At 32.2% G+C, this 16,918-nt stretch overlaps 1 protein-coding gene across 3 annotated transcripts in view; it reads right to left on the reverse strand.

Moving 5' to 3' along the window:
* The window catches only part of ZBBX (zinc finger B-box domain containing), a 115,650-nt gene that overhangs the window by 17,293 nt on the left and 81,439 nt on the right, over positions 1-16,918 (reverse strand). For all 3 annotated transcript variants that reach the window (XM_021669517.2, XM_064378892.1, XM_064378893.1), the window contains 3 exons: positions 14,072-14,379; positions 7,426-7,579; positions 4,395-4,511 (listed from right to left, as the gene is read on the reverse strand). In XM_021669517.2, coding sequence (XP_021525192.2) covers positions 4,395-4,511; positions 7,426-7,579; positions 14,072-14,379 — 579 coding nt within the window. The remainder of the gene's footprint in view (positions 1-4,394; positions 4,512-7,425; positions 7,580-14,071; positions 14,380-16,918) is intronic.

Here is a 16,918-nt window from a genome sequence, read left to right on the forward strand (position 1 = left end):
ATATAATGTAGATGCCCTTCAGAAAATCTAGAAGAGTACAAACACTTATAAGAACATTTGATTGCCACAGTATTTAAAGGTAATTGATCCCAATTGAGAAAAAGTACACAAAGGACAGGTCGGTCTTATGCTTAACACACAGCAAAGGAACAGACCATCTTTCTTGCTCAAAGTGTAATTTAAAGTAACCAAAACACAGAAATAGAACAGGCCCCAATTTGGTTCTTGATTTTGTTTATTGTTCTTTTAAGTCAATATATCATTCTTTCTAATGTTTAATGTATAAAGATATTAATGTTACTATTCAGTTTAAGATATAACACAACATTAAGACTGCCCCTAATTAAAAATGCTACAATTGAGAGCATCATTCTACAATTTTTAAAAAAATCCAAGTTTGTAGATTAAAAACATAAGTTACTTTTGGAGTAACATGTGCCATCACTGTCAATGTAATCATAAGAAATTATTGATTAGCACTGATCAGTTATATTCTAAATGTAATAAAATTAATTTTCCTTGGTGGTAACTAAAGAATATATGCCCTATGATTAGTAATAAAACTAAGCCAACTATTGGGAAGGTAAAATTCAATGGTGCTTTAAATTATGTTAATGGGTGCAATAATACTGGTGAGGATATAAAAAATAGGAGTCGCTCACTAAATAATATTTAATATAATAAAATCATTATTGCCAAATATAACATAAGAATTAGATGACATGCAACTGTAGCAACATGATTTTAGGTAGTGTTTTAATAACAGATAATATTCCTATCAAAGAACTCAGTATTTTGATCTTAAATAAAGTTTGCAAAACACTCCTGTCCATTGACGTTGTTGCACTGTTTCAGCTGCTGAGAATTTATACAAACAAAGAATTATTAGAAAAGTATTCTAAGTATTATAAGTTCTGTGTAAAATCAGAAGATTTTATAGAAAGCTGCACAGAACATTCTTCTAAGTTATCATAATTCTGTACAAAAAACTTGTACAGAAATTTTATTTAGTAGCTTGGTTAAGTGGAAAGAATACTAAACTAGGTAGCTAAGAATGTTATTGTGTTATCTCATAGAATTGGAAATCAACTTATGACCTATGAAATATAAAATTCAGGAATTGGAAAGTATAATATCTTAAATTCCTTCCAACTTTGATAACTTGTGAATTAATAATCAAATTCAATTATAAAATTATATATTAACTCCTAAAACTGCCAGGCATTGTGTCAGGATCAGAGTATTCAAAAGTGAATAAGACATTGCCTCTAACCTCACCTTGTGCTCCAAACTAATATATAGTTTTACTAGCCTACTCTACTCATTGGAAAACACTTACTGAGCACTTACAATAGGCCAGGTCCTGTTCTATTACTGAAGATACACCAGTGCACAGGACAAGCTAGTCCTTGATTTCTTTCCAACCAAGGGTGAGAGAGAGCAGGAAAAAAGCTAATAAGATGATGTTAAATAGTGATAGCTTCTACAAGAAAGATAAAAGAAGGTAAATGTGATAGAGGGACTCAAGAGACCAGCACTAGATAGGGTGATGTCAGACGGCCTCTCTAAGGAGGTAGCATCTGGCATGAGACTGAAAAATGAAAAAGAACCAATTATATGAAGAGTGTGAGAATGGAGAGGGAAATTTCAGAGCACCCTGGATAAGAGGTAAGATCTAATTCTAAGGCTAAGAAGTGAGTAAGAGAGTGGCCTAAGAACAGAAAGAAAGCAATTGTGGCTGAAGTGTAGAAGAAGATGCAGTTAGGAGAGATGAATAGCCAACCAAGGTGTTGCTGTGAGATACATGGTAAGGCATACCTTTTTCTATTTTCTATAGGAATCTATGGAATGCTTCAGGCAATAGAATGGCATGATACAATATACGGTTTACATTTATGGAAAGTATGATTCACTCCCTAGAAACTATAAATGTCAATACTGTTAGGAGTATAAACAATTCACTCACTTATTATAAATAGTAGAATATAATGGAAATTAATTATAGCAACATGGTTTGGGGATAGGTAAAAGTGAAAATTGGAGACAAATGAGAGATGACAGACAAATGGCTTAGGATAATCTTGAAGAGGAAGGTAAAAGTGATTAGAGTTGGGCTCTATTTTAGAGCTGAAATCAGCAGAATCTAAAGATAATTAGGATGCACTGAGTGACAGGCAAGATGACTCCCAAATTTCAGACTTAATCAATGTTTGGATAGAGTTGCCATATACAGAAAGAGGAGGATGGCACGGGGAGGATTAAATTATGGCAAGGATGGAAAGAATGAATGAACTTGCTGCTAAACACATATAGCTACAATGTTTTTACCTTCACGACTTTTAAAATTTTATGGAAACAAATTCCTTTATATACTGGCATCAGTGCAGAATACAAGATTTCTATAACTTGTGACAGAGCCAGAAAATTTTTAGTTTATTTTAGGCCACTATCCCTGTTCATAAAGCCATTTCCTAACTTCTGTGGCTGGTAAACATTAAAACTGTTTAAAGACTCAACTGAATGTTACCTAGTTTCTAATATCTTGCCAATCTACACTTTTCAATAGCAAAGTCATTATTTTATCATCCCTATTTCTTAAAAGACTCCGCTTATATATATAATTATTATAGCTAATAGGACATATTATCATTAATTACCTATTGATGTCCAAAAGTAAATTACTCATAGGCTTTTTCATAAAACTTATATGTGGTATAATTTACATATTCACACCTACATTTTATATACATATATATATATATACATATATATATATATATACACACACATATATATATACACACACACACACATTTATAGCACTTTTCTTAAAATATGGTATTTGGACTATCTATATTAGCATAACAGGAAGTTGTTGTTGAAAAAAAAAATGCAATTTCCTAGGCATTACCTCAGCCTTAATTAACCAGAATCCCTAAGAGTTAGATCCAGAAATCTGCATTCCAAGAGATTTCCCAGGTGATTATGCCAACATTGACTTTTAAGAAACTTTACACTGGACTCTAAGCTCTTAAGCAATAGAGAATAAAAGTAAAAATTTAAAAAAATTTTTATATCTGACAGATTCTCAACATAAATGCATATGAAAAGGATCTAAGCTAACCAGAGAGTTTTAATCACAGATTTTAGGGCAAGAGAGACTTGTGTCTTAAATATAGAGACAAAACATATGCAATTAAATTTCTGCCTTGAAGATAGCCTTTAAACCATGGCAAATAGTCCACTTTCTCAAGGATTCTTCCTAAACTGTGAGCTCACTAAGATCAGGGAATATTACTTCTGTATCTCTTTTATCCTCAGAGCCAAGCAAAGTGCTAATATCCTCAAAATATATGCTGAATTACCTGAATTCATTAGTTATCTACTGCAACTTCCTACTTTGGCATAAAGAGAAACCCACTATAGATGGTATAATGGGATAACAGTAATGTCCTAATAATACTAGTGATTTTAATAATGTCATATACTGTGTATACACTCATTAGGAAAATATTACATATTGAAAAATAGATATTCAATATGTCAAAAGAATTATTCTATAGAAAATCTTATAATTACTTTGTTTAGAGGATAGAGCTAATAAACTGAATCAAGATCCCAGGGTCAATACATAAGAATTATATTTAGTGTGTGATGTTCCCCTCCCTGTGTCCATGTGTTCTCATTGTTCAACACCCACTTATGAGTGAGAACATGCAGTGTTTGGTTTTCTGTTCTTGTGTCAGTTTGCTGAGAATGATGGTTTCCAGCCTCATCCATGTCTATGCTATGTAATAATCCTGCATGATCTGCACATGTACCCCAGAAATTAAAGTATAATAATAAAAAAAATCTGATAAATTCAATAAAGTTTCAGGATACAAAATAAAAAAATCAAAATAAATATAAATTAAATAAAAAACAGAATTATATTTAGAACTAAGCTTTCTCAATCCCAGCAATAAGCAGCAATCTTAACCTAAGTCAAACATTTCACATATGGCTCTGTCTGATCATAATATACACCAAGTGAAAGAGTATGCAAAATCTGGTATAAATATACTGCTTCCCAAGTGAGTAATAAAACTGAGTATGTATTTTATAAGGATTGTTTAAAATATGCCATATCCTTAACTACATTTTGCAAATATTATTCTTGAATACATTGTTATGGAAAATATAAGACTATAATCCATGCCTTTGGAAAAATGAGTACATTTGTTTTTGTGCTTGGGTTTTAGAAGAAAAGTCAAGGTCATTTAGTTAAAATGAATGAATTTAAATTACAGAACTTCAAAAACTAAATTTCAGGTGCCTACTAAACTGCTAAAAAAGCAAACTGCTAAAGGTAGTAAGCTGCCAACATGGCACTGCTGCCTTTGAGTCAATGTTACCCGTCTTTGGCTGTTTTCTACTTGATGATGGATTCTGAGCACCCTGTAGAACACCCAAGACAATTGCATTACCAGCATGTTCACTTAAGCTATGGTCTGGAATCCATTCTCTGTCTTCTGAAATTGAAAAATTATAATATAAAGTTTAAAAAGAAGAAAATTCATTTTATTAGTTTTATATTTATGTCTTAATAGACAATATTTAACAGAATAAAGAATATTTATAACAATGATATATATTAGGAAATACAAAATCTTATTACAAAATAAAAATCTATAAATTAATATATTTTAATTTAAAAATTTTAAAAAGCATATAGCCATACAACATAAAGTATAATTGTTTCTATGTGAATAAACACATTTATATACATAGGATGATTAAAAATCTAGATGACACCAAGATCTAGCTTTCAAAATGGAAACCAGAAAATCAGGAAGAAACAAAAAAATTGGAATATATATATATTTCTAGTAAGGAGACTAAATCTGTAATCAAAAATTTTCCAATAAAAAGAAGTCCTTGGCCTAATTGCATCACTGGTGAGTTCTATCACACATTTGAAGAAATAACACCAGTCCTCAAACTTTTCCAAAAAGTTAAAGAGGAGGTACATCAACTCAATCTGTGAATCTACACCTACACTGATACTAAAGCCAAATAAAGACACTACAATTAAAGAAAACAACAGAACAATATCATCTATAACCAGTGATGTAAAAATCTTCAAAGTACTAGCAAACCACATTCTCCAGCATATTAAAAAGGATTATATATCATAATCAAATAAAATTTATTTCTGAAATATAATGGTTCAGCATATGAAAATCCATCAGTGTAATACACCACATTTACAGAATGAAAGAAAAAAAATGATCATCTCAATTTATGCAGAAAAATCATTTGACAAAATTCAACACACTATTATGATAAGAACACCCAATAAACTAGGAATAAAAGGAAAATGCCTCTACATAATAAAAGTAATATATTAATAAACCACAGCAAACATCAAGCTCAATGGTAAAAAACAGAACAATTTCTAAAATCTAGAGCAAAGCAAGGATGTCTGCTTTTGCTACTTCTATTCTATATAAGTAGCCAGAACAGACAAGAAAAAGAAACAAAGTACATTTGAATTACAAAAGAAGAAGTAAAATTATCTTTGTTCACAGATGTTATAATCTTATGTGTAGAAAACACTAAAGATTCCACACAAAAAAATCTGTTAGAATAAATGACATCAGTGAAGTAGCAGGATACAAAGTCAATAGGCAAATAGCAATTGTATTTCTATATACTAACAATGAACAGTCTGAAAAAGGAAATAAAGGTAACAATTCCATTCACAATAGCATCAAAAAGAAACAAATACTTAGAAATCAACATAACCAAGGAGGTGAAACACTTGTGCAATGAAAACTATAAAACATTGCTGAAAGAAACTAATGAAGACATATATAAACAGAAACATATCTCATATTCATGAACTGGGAGAGTCAATAGTGCTAAGATACCAGTGTTACCCAAAGTGATCTACAGGTTCAATATAATCTCTATCAAAAGCTCAATTACATTTTTTTGTAGAAATTTAAAAAAAACATTCTAAAATTTGCATGCAATCACAAGGGACCCTGAATAGCCAAAACAATATTGAAAACAAGAGCAAAGCAGGAAGACTCATACTTTCTGATTTCAAAACTTATAACAAAGATACTGTAATTAAAACAGTGTGATACTGGTACAAAGACAGACATATAGACCAATGAAATGGGATAAACAACCCAGAAATAAATCCTCACATATATGGTCAAATTATAATTATTTGAAAAAAAGTATATATACTTATGGTATAAAACATAATTTGAAATATGCATCTATTGTAGAATGGCTTAATCAAGTTAATTAACATATGTCTTACCAATCATTTGTGTGTGTGTGTGTGTGTGTGTGTGTGTGTGTGTGTGTGGTGAGAACACTTAAAATCTCCTCTCTTTAGCCAAATAATTTTTGACAACGGTGCCTAGACCATTCAATGGGTAAAAGAATGGTCTTTTCAACAAATGGTGCTGGAAAACTTGATATCCATATGCAAAATAATGAATCTGGACCTTTAATACCATGTACAAAAATAAACTCAAAATTGATGAAAGACCTAAATGTAAAACCTAAAACTACAAATACCTTAGAAGAAAGTATAGGGCCATGACTTTGGCTTTGGAAATGAATTCTAAAAATGACACTGAAGGCACAGGAAACAGCAACCACAAAAATAGACAAATTGGACTTCATGAAACTTTGAAAAAATTGGATCAGCAACAGAGTAAAAAGGCAGTCCACAGAATGGGAGTAAATAATTGCAAATAATATATCTTATGAAGAAGTAGTATCCAGAATATAATAAGGAACTTCTACAACTCAATGACAAAAAGACAAATAAACCAATTAAAATATGAGCTAAGGAATTGAATAGACATTTCTCCGAAGAGTATATACAAATGACATAAGCATATAAAAATGCTCAACATTATTAAGAATTATGAAAATATAAGCTACAATAATATACCACCTCTGAACCATGAGGATGACTATTGTCCCTCCCTTCAAAAAAAGAAAAGAACAAGTATTGTCAAGAATGTGTAATAATCGGAACTTTTGTGCCCTATTGACAGTAATGTAAAGCGCCAAGTAGACGCTGGCACCATACTTCTTATACAGCTTGCAGAACTCTGAGTCAAATAAACCTCTGTTATTTATAAATTATCTAGCCTTGGTTATTCCTTTATAGCAACACTAAAAGGTCTAAAACAACCACACTTCTAAATTCTAAAAATAATCTTTCCTAGTTTCATTATAAGTCGTATTTTCTCACATTCTGACAGCAATCTTAAATGTAAATATATGGCAACTCATACAAGGTTAATAATGTTTGAATGGCAAGAAGAAAATTATTTTATCCATTGAACAGAATTGCCCAGTATTTCCTAAGATGAGGACAGACTGTTTTAGAAAAATGAGTTAGAAATTTACCTGCAAGTGTAATCCTAGTACTGGAATAGTCGCATTCTAAATGATGAGAAGGAAGTAAGTTGAGTCTTTCATTTGTATCAGAAATAAAGAATCTCTCAAGTCCTTGGTATTGCGTTGTTACAGGTTTACTTCTACAGGCTATTTCTTGTAACAACTAAGAAAAAAATATTCAACAGTATTAAGTTTATTTTCTACCTCATTAACACAAAAAAGCATATTCATTTATCAGACACCTACTATATACTTGGCACAAATTCTTCCCTTATTAACTTTAGTTTCTAACAGTGGAGACAAATAATAATATAACATTTATATATAGTAAGTTCTAACTACAATTATAATAATTCTCTGAAAGTTGATATTAATCCAAGGAGGACAGAAGTTCATGAAATAATTTTTTTTCTCTTTCTTCCTTTATTTTCATTCCTCAGTCTCGTTGCACATAAATTATCCTGGAATGCAGACTTACTTTCAAGTGCTGTGACTTTTAGTGTCTTTGTCTATATATAAAATAATTTCAAAGTTGAAAGTAAAATACCAATGGGAAATATCTGACCTGACAATGGTCATAGAAAAAGATCTTAGTTAACAAAATATTCATCATGAGGCAAATATACAAGTAGGAAACTGAGGTGAGAGGAAGATAACTACTTTATAAAGTTTATATAGCTAGAAACTAGCAGACCTAGGCTTTGAATATAGGTCCGCCTGATTTGAAACCTAGATTTATCCTGCCACCTTATTAATTCTATTAATTCATTTTTACATGTTCTTATTCTAGGATTGACTATAACTGGGATTTTTAAAAATGTGAATCTAGTAGAAACAGATTAGGAATTCATAAGTAAGAGCTCTAGATGAGGTTATAGTATAATCAGAGCAGCTATCAGTTTTTAACAATTCCCTAATGAATTTAATTAATGTCCAAATCTGGTCTGTTCCAATAAATCAGTGTAAAGCAAATTGCTTTAATTTTATATAAATTTATAAATGATATAAATGAGAGCATATTAAAGAACAAAGCTAGTGACCAATAAAGCATGTCATTCAAAGACAAATCTATATCCAAAATTTCCAGCACATATTCCCTCCCAGACACTGATAAACAATAACAGAATTATTTCCACTCTAGTGAAGCTTATATTTGAATTATGCAATTGCAAATCTGGAAGAGTTTTGAATGTCTTGGTTTACAGATAAAAATCCTAAAATAGTTTTGTTTTGTCTACTTTTAGTACAAATTTACAAAGTTAACTATTGATGGTTTTAGACCAGAACAAAGGACCCCTGATTAGTCCCTTGTTTTCCTAACTACTGCCCTACACATTAGTACTTAATTCCATAGGAAGTTCCACCTTATACAGAAATCAATTTCTGAAAACTGAAGTACAAAATGAAGAATTTTATACTCTATTTGGATGGAGCACAATAGATTTCTAAGTAGTTTCTTCTAATATAATGGCTTCTACTAGGACAGAAAAAGAGCAAAAATAGGTTCGGGTACAGTTCTCAGGAATGAAAAAAAAGTAGATTCAACTACTGTACTCAAAAGCAGGAACTCAGTCTACAAACTGTGAAGTACCAATTCTGATGGTCACTTTGCAAAGTTCTATTTTATAGGTCCCCTCCACCTGCTTTCACCTTTTGTTTTGCAACTCTTCAAATTATCTTGTGACCCAGCAACTTAATTCTTTACAGAGATTAGCCATCTCCTGTAATAAGACGCTGGGGGAGAATCTTTGACACTCAGCTTAAGTCCTAATTTACCAGCGGTGGACAATTTGTTAAACTATTTACACTTTTTTATTCCTCAGATATAATAACCTAGAAATGGACTAAAACAGTCTTTATTTATAAAAGGGGCAGTCCTTGAGTTAGAAACCCATTAGTTTGTTGAGAATTCTTTTTAAATTCTGTGACACTCTTCCTGAAAAAATTTCAAATCTCTCAATCCAGTATCCCCCATGAGGAAACAGCAGGCTTCACATACCACTATTTTATTACTGTCCAGGGCTACACTTAATCTCACCTAATTGAAAAAAAACAATAACCATGTAAGCCATTTTACAACAGTCACTGGCCTTTGATTATGTCAGCAGGTTGGAGCTGCTGAGAACATTATGGCTCCTATGGACTTAAATACTCATTCAGATTGTTTCCTGAACTAGCTCTATCAGGACATATTTTATACTGAGCTATATTTTATACTGAGCTATATTTTATACTAAGCAAATTGATAGTCTTAAATTCAATAAACAAGAATGTATCCCAGCCACATACACATACCTTTTTTTTTTTAAGTTCAGAGGTACATGTACAAGTCTGTTACATAGGTAAATTTGTGTCGTGGAGATTTGTTGCACAGATTATTTCATCACCCAGGTATTAAGCCTAGTACCCACTATTTATTTTTTCTAATCCCCTCTCTCTTCCGACTCACCACCTTCTGATGAGCCCCAGAGTATGCTGTTCCCCTCTCTATGTTCATGTCACAAACCTTCCTTTTAATAAAAATCTAAATTTAGTGACACTTGTTACATTAATTGAATAGGATAGTATGGATTACCACATAAAAGAAGGAACCCTGCTATAAATTATTGGTGCTATTTAAGTCACAGCTATCTTAACAAACTCTTATCAGTTCATAGTAGACCAGGAAGTCGGATGGGGTGCAAATCATCAGACTATCTACCTAAATGAAAAGTTCCCTGAGAAAATGGATTGGATGAATCCATTGGATAAATCTTCAGGCAAGGCCTGAGGGCAATACATGTTTCCTTATCCTCTCCTACTCAATTGAAGAGAATGGCAGGAAAGAGTTTTCCCAGTGAATTCCTTTGAGTTTATTATTGCTTTACTATTTTTGGGTCAGATTCATAGTTCATTAATTTTTACTTTTTTCTTGCATTTGGGATTATAAATTTCCTAGTAAGTAGTATTTAAGTTTCATCCTATACATTATTTATCTGTGATGGTTTTGCTTACAATTTTAAATATTTCTACCTTTTATTCTGAGTTTTTCTTTAGCCTAGACATATTTGAATTGTATTTAATTTTGTTAGCATTTTGCTATCAATTTTAAATTTATTATATTATGGTTGGAAAACAGTGTATAATATGATTAGCACTTTTTGAAAACTCCTTTGTGGACTTATTTTTGTAATGCGTTGTAACATGTATTTTGTAAAAGTTCCATGTGTTCTTGCAAAAAACACACATTCTCTAATTATTGACTATGTGATTCAAAATATGTTCTTTAAGCTTATTTGTAGTGATCAAATCTTCTCTATCTTTACTAATAGAAAATCTTATTGGGTTGATGGCTCTGTCAATAATACCATGTAGTTTTGTCCATTTTTGCTACAGTATATCTGAGGCTATATTGATAGGTACATACAAATTCAGATTTTGTTTTACTCTTCCTATAAAATAGTTGATTTCACTGACTATATAATGGCCCCCTTTGTCCTGAAGATGTTTTATTACCTTAAAGTTTTATTTTTTTTAATTAGTGCTTGCCTTTATGCTGAAATTCCTCCCCCTAACCTATGTTTTAAGTAGGTTTCTGGTAAAATAACTATACACACACACACTGTCCACATTTATTCTAATTACTTATATGATTGGATTTACTCCTGTCAGCTTTACTCTTTCTACTTGCTGACAAGAACTGTGAAACATCTGAGATTTTACCCTACTTGAAAGCCTGTTATAGTTTCATGGATGCTGGAAGAAGACACAAGACTCCTTGGTTCAGAGACAAAGGACTTTATCACTCACAACAATAGCAGTTGCCAGAGTATCATCATTTGTACCAATTCCCAGAATCCAATTTTCACAGGACATCATGAAGAAAGCCACATGACATCTGCACATACACTGAGCTGTGTTACAGGAGAGAAATCCTGACCTTAGGAAATGCAATGCTTTAATACTGGGTAATAAGCCTGCCTGACCTTTGCCATAGAGGAAAACATTATTTTTATTACACCAGACAGTAAACAAACCTACTTTTTCTCCGAAGATGTTCACAATCTCTATCTTTCAAGGCTGTTTTCTATACAAGAACCCTTGAAAATATACTTTGGAACAAATACAGTCAGTGCTTTTGCTCAAAGGATGTGCAAGAAAACATGAGACCCAAGAGGAATTGTACACCCAACACTAACCATACAATTTTTCCTTTGATGCATTTATTTCCTGACCATTTCAGTTAATTGGGTTTTCTATAATCCCCTTTTCCTTTAGTGTTTTGGATGATATACATTGTATCCATAATATTTTAACTGTTACTCAAAGTATTTAACGTGTGTAATTGACTAAAACACCATACTTAGTCAATTATCCCTATAATGATAACTACCTTCCTTTACAATACAGAATCTTAGTACTTTTAATTCTAATCATACATACCTAACAGTCTTACAAGTTATGGTACATGTGATTCCCATTCAAATTCCTTCTTTTATAATTCTCAGATTTGGCATTATAATAATTATTCTGTAATACATCTAATATATCTGTCATTTTTCCCTCACACCATTATTTTTTGCATCCTACTTCTTCTGGGTTTGATTTCTTTCTTTTTGAAGTATATCATTCAGATGTTCTTTTAAGAGAGGAAATAAGTAAATTATCTGAACTTTTGTCTAAACTTGACATTATTTTATTCTTGGTCTTGAATGACTTAGTTCTATTAGAACTTTAAAGCTAATGTTCCACTGTGTTACACTGTTGAGGCTAGCTGCTGATGTTCATGAGAATTTTACTGTCAATCTAGTAACTGTTCTTTGGAGATAATTTTCTATTGTCTTTTATTTCTTTTAAGATTATCTAAAAAATAAGTCATAGTATGGATTTGTTTTTATTTATATTGCTCAGGAATTGTACTTTGTTACTTCACAATCTGGCATATTACCAACTCTTCATATATCTTTGCTGCAATACAAGCAATTTTTAAAACTTTTCTTCTAGGGTAATAATTCTCTCCTTATTTGTATTTAACATTCTATTTAGTATCCATTTAATTATAATTTTAATACATATATTTTGAATGTTAGAACTTTTTATTGGCCTTCATAAGTGGAGCAGTTCATACTATCTTATTATTAAGTTCTTATTATTTCTTCCTTTCTATTTTTGAACATTTTAATCTCACAGGATAGCAATTGAGTCTCTCTCTAGAGCAAAGAGCAACTTTGTTTACTGTCCAGTGTAATAAAGATAATCTTCTTCTAGGACAAAAGTCTGGCAGGCTGACCGCCCAGTGTAAAAAATCAAGTTTCTTAAGATCAGGATTCCTCACTTATTACACAGCTCACTGCATATATAGATGTCACCTAGTACTCTCCATGTTGCCCTGTGGAAATCTGGAAATTGAAGTTCTTGTTTGTTTTCTCTGCTGAAATTCATGCTATGATCAATTGTTTTCTTCACTGGGGGAATAAGAAGATAAGCCCATCTGAAGTAGAGCTGTATGTTATGGAATCTGTTGAGGTATAAGTTGTAAGGATGTCCTTTTATAAAGTATTAGGATTCACTTCTGTCAGCTACATCAGGGTATTAATAGGCATGGATTTAACAATAATGATATTGTCTTGGCTTGAAGTTTCCAAGCAAGAAATATACATGCAAATATATATGCAAATATATATTTGGGTAGGTATATCCAAATCTATGCTAAATGAAAGCCCAAGATACCTATTTTTCAGGTGAGATGTTTTATTGGCCTAGCCCAGATCACTTGCAGAGATCAGTTTCCTTTCTTGTTTTTGGCACCCACGGGTATTTTCCTAGTGCATTCCTTAAGTGACTGATCAGACATTTAAAGGTCTAAGTTTTTGCAGAGGCGTCAGTTTCCATTTCTTATCTCACAAAGGCACAACATCTGTCATAAAGTAGGCATAGAAAGCCAATCCTCCCAGCAGAAGTATTAGCAGCTCAAGTATTCATCCTTTTGCTTTTCTGCTTCCCTCTTCAGTTCAGGAACCATGAGAATTCATTTTAAATGACTTTTGAGGGTTCTTAAAAATGTTTGCCTCACTTAATTTTCAAAGAATGGATTATTAATAATTTAATAAGATTTCTAGTATATAGAATGGAATTCAAATATAGTTTTAAAATTTGATAACAATGCAATGATGAGCTACTTAACCTTTCCTATGAGAACAAACAAAAACTATACCTCTATTTCTTTATTAGCCATCATCCTGAAAGAATTACCTTCTTCATCTTATACTTATATTAAACCATAGTAACTGGTTCTGTCTAGATATCTGCATTTATTTCATTTTGACCATTGACTATACTATCGTAAAAAGCTAGAAAGGATTTATTATACAGTATTATTCATAATGAATTTCATTTGGAAAAGTAACAGTGCTCTTACTGTGGTGCATAAGGTGGGCCTTAAAGTGTTATTTATCACAGAAAGTCATTTATTAAAATGGCATTTCTCATATTAGAATTTGTCCTAGAAGTCATTAATGTTCTCTCTCATATGAGTCACTCTTCAACTACATCATAGTAATATAAAGTAGCACATTTTAACTTTAATAGGAAGTAACTTGAGAATGTGTGTCACTAAGACATTTTCTTACGAGGTTTCTTATAAAATTTTAATATAATAAACATAATAGAGATTTACCAGTAATGACTTTGTGGTTTTAGAATCTTCAAAGCTTGGACTCTTAGGCAGATTGCTGAATTCCAAGGATTCTTTGATGTCTTGAGATAATTTCTCCTCAATGGGAAGTTTTTCTAAACCTATACTTGGCAAAGTATCCTTGCTCTCATGTGACATGCAGGATTCATCAGACTTTTGATTACTTTCTAAACTTATACTTTTCTCTTTTAAAATCCTTTCAAAGAAGGTGCTTTCCTCAATTTTTTCAATGTCAGGAGAATACGCATCAGGATCCACAATGTTGTCAAAATCTGTGTTTGAGGTTTCTGCTGTTAAAAGCACACATTTACAAAAGGTACATAAATAAATTTAAACAATTAAGCTGTTAATAAACCAAAAGTTCTGTGGTAGAAAACTTTATCAGCAAACATTATTTCACAAATTCCTTTATGGATGTTTCAGTGTTAAAATACTTTTACCGTGCTTACATTCATAAATGGTAATCATAATTCATTTATACAGCAAAATTAAGGAGCTAGACTAGTAAAAGAAGGTGATATTTTATTTTGCAATGAAATCTTAAAATTGATGCAAATTTTTATTTCAGTCTGTGGTTCAATTCTCACTTTTCCACCTCCTCGTCTCACTCAAATTTTATGAGAAGTAACACAGAGGGAACGTTTCTTCATTGTGCCATTTTTCCCTAGCATGCCTAGCAATCAAGAGAGGGCACAGGGAAATGTTCCAGATGAAAGAAGAGCAGCAGTTGTGGGCACAGAAAATGTGTAGCAGGGACACCTACCTCTAGAATGCTACAAAATGAACAAGATTATATTAGTCACCCACCTCGTTATGTCTGCTTTTAATAGATCATTTGGTTTACTTCATTGGTTTTTAACCTGGCTGCACAGTAGAATCATCTGAAGGAACTCTGTAAAATTGTCTGTGTATTGGCCTGACCCCAAACCAATTAAATCAGACCCTGAGAGTGAGACTCAGGCACTAGTCTTTTAAACTTCCCCTTGCTAAGTTCTCCAGGTGATTATAGTGTGTAGGATGTAAGCAAAACATTGGTCTAGACTTTCTGAAAAATAAAAACTCTTTGAATGTTTACACCATACTGCTTTCATTTTAAATAAATGTACCCCATTAACCACATTGAATATAGCTTCCTCTAGTTATCCCTTATTCTGCTCCAAAAACAAATATCTCTAGAAGTAGACTATGTAAAACAGTAGAAACTTTGAATAAAACTGTCTCCAGTGATGTAAACGCTTTACAGCCTTACAAAGGACTTACTTGTTGCAATCAAATGTTTATATATAGCTCAACAATTACACAGAGTATTTAGAACTTTTTTCAAATATAGCTACTTCTTAGATAGCATAAATATTGGGAGAAACACTTTTAGAAGAAAACCTTTATTTGATACAATAAAGGTTATTTGATACAATAAAACTTCCACAATAATGTACTTCCCTCTTAAATCTGAATGGAAATTATTCAATTTCAGGGGAGAAAAAAAATGCTATTTCCTAAGTTAAAGTGTCTACAACTTAAATAGAAGGCAGGACTTGACTCCAGAAGCAGAGCCTGGACTCCAAACCAAATTGAAGAATAGTGGAAACAGGGAAGAGTCAAAAGTACCTCTCTCCATAATACATGCCCACATACGTGCAGAAAAGGCTTTCAACAAAATTCAACATGGATTCATGTTAAAATCTCTCAATAAACTAAGTATTGAAGAAACATACCTCGAAATAATAAGAAACACATACAACAAACCCACAGCCAACATCATACTGAAAGGGCAAAAGCATTCCCCCTTGAAAACTGGCACATGACAAGGATGCCCTCTCTCACCACTCCATTCAACATAATATTGGGAGTTCTAGCCAGGGCAGTCAGGCAAGAAAAATAAATAAAGGGCATCCAAATAGTAGGAGAGGAAGTCAAACTATATCTGTTTGTAGACTACGTGATCCTAAATCCAGAAAACCCCATAGTTTGAGCCCAGAAGCTTCTTAAACTGATAACTTCAGCAAAGTCTCAGAATACAAAATCAATGTGCAAAAATCACTAGCATTCCTGTACACCAACAACAGTCAAACCGAGAGCCAAAAGAGCTCCAATAGCTAAGGCGATCCTAAGCAAAAAGAGCGAAACCAGAGGTATCATGCTACCCAACTTCAAACGATACTGAAGAGTTGCAGTAACCAGAATAGCATGATACTGGTACAAAAAGAGACACACAGACCAATGGAACAGAACAGAGAACCCAGAAAATAGACCACACACCAACAGCCATCTGATCTTCAACAAACCTGACAAAAAAAAAGCAATGGGGAAAGAATTCCCTATTCAGAAAATGATGGTAGGATAATTGGCTAGCCATACGCTGAAGATTGAAGCTGAACTCCTTCCTTACACCATATACCAAAATTAACTCAAGATAGATTAAAGACTTAAATGTAAATCTAAAAACTATGAAAACCCTGGAAGACAACCTATTCAGTACATAGGCACAGGCAAAGATTTCATGACAAAGATGCCAAAAGCAATAGCAGCGAAGTAAAAAATTGACAAATGGGGTCCAATTAAACAGTGAAAGAAATTATCAACAGAGTAAACAGACCACCTACACAAGGGGGAAAAATTTTGCAAACTATGAATTCAACAGAGGTCTAATAACCAGCTGCTATAAGGAACTTAACAAATTTACGAGAAAAAACCTCAATAAAAAGTGGACAAAGACATGAAGACATAAGCAGACACTTTTTTAAAAGGGAAATACATGTGGCCAACAATCCTATGAGAAAAAGCTCAACATCACTGATCCTTAGAGAAATGCAAATCGAAACCACAATG

The sequence above is a fragment of the Aotus nancymaae genome, unplaced genomic scaffold (genome assembly GCF_030222135.1).
Source record: "Aotus nancymaae isolate 86718 unplaced genomic scaffold, 86718_ANA_hifiasm-v0.15.2.pri h1tg000019l, whole genome shotgun sequence".
Classification (NCBI taxonomy): domain Eukaryota; kingdom Metazoa; phylum Chordata; class Mammalia; order Primates; family Aotidae; genus Aotus; species Aotus nancymaae.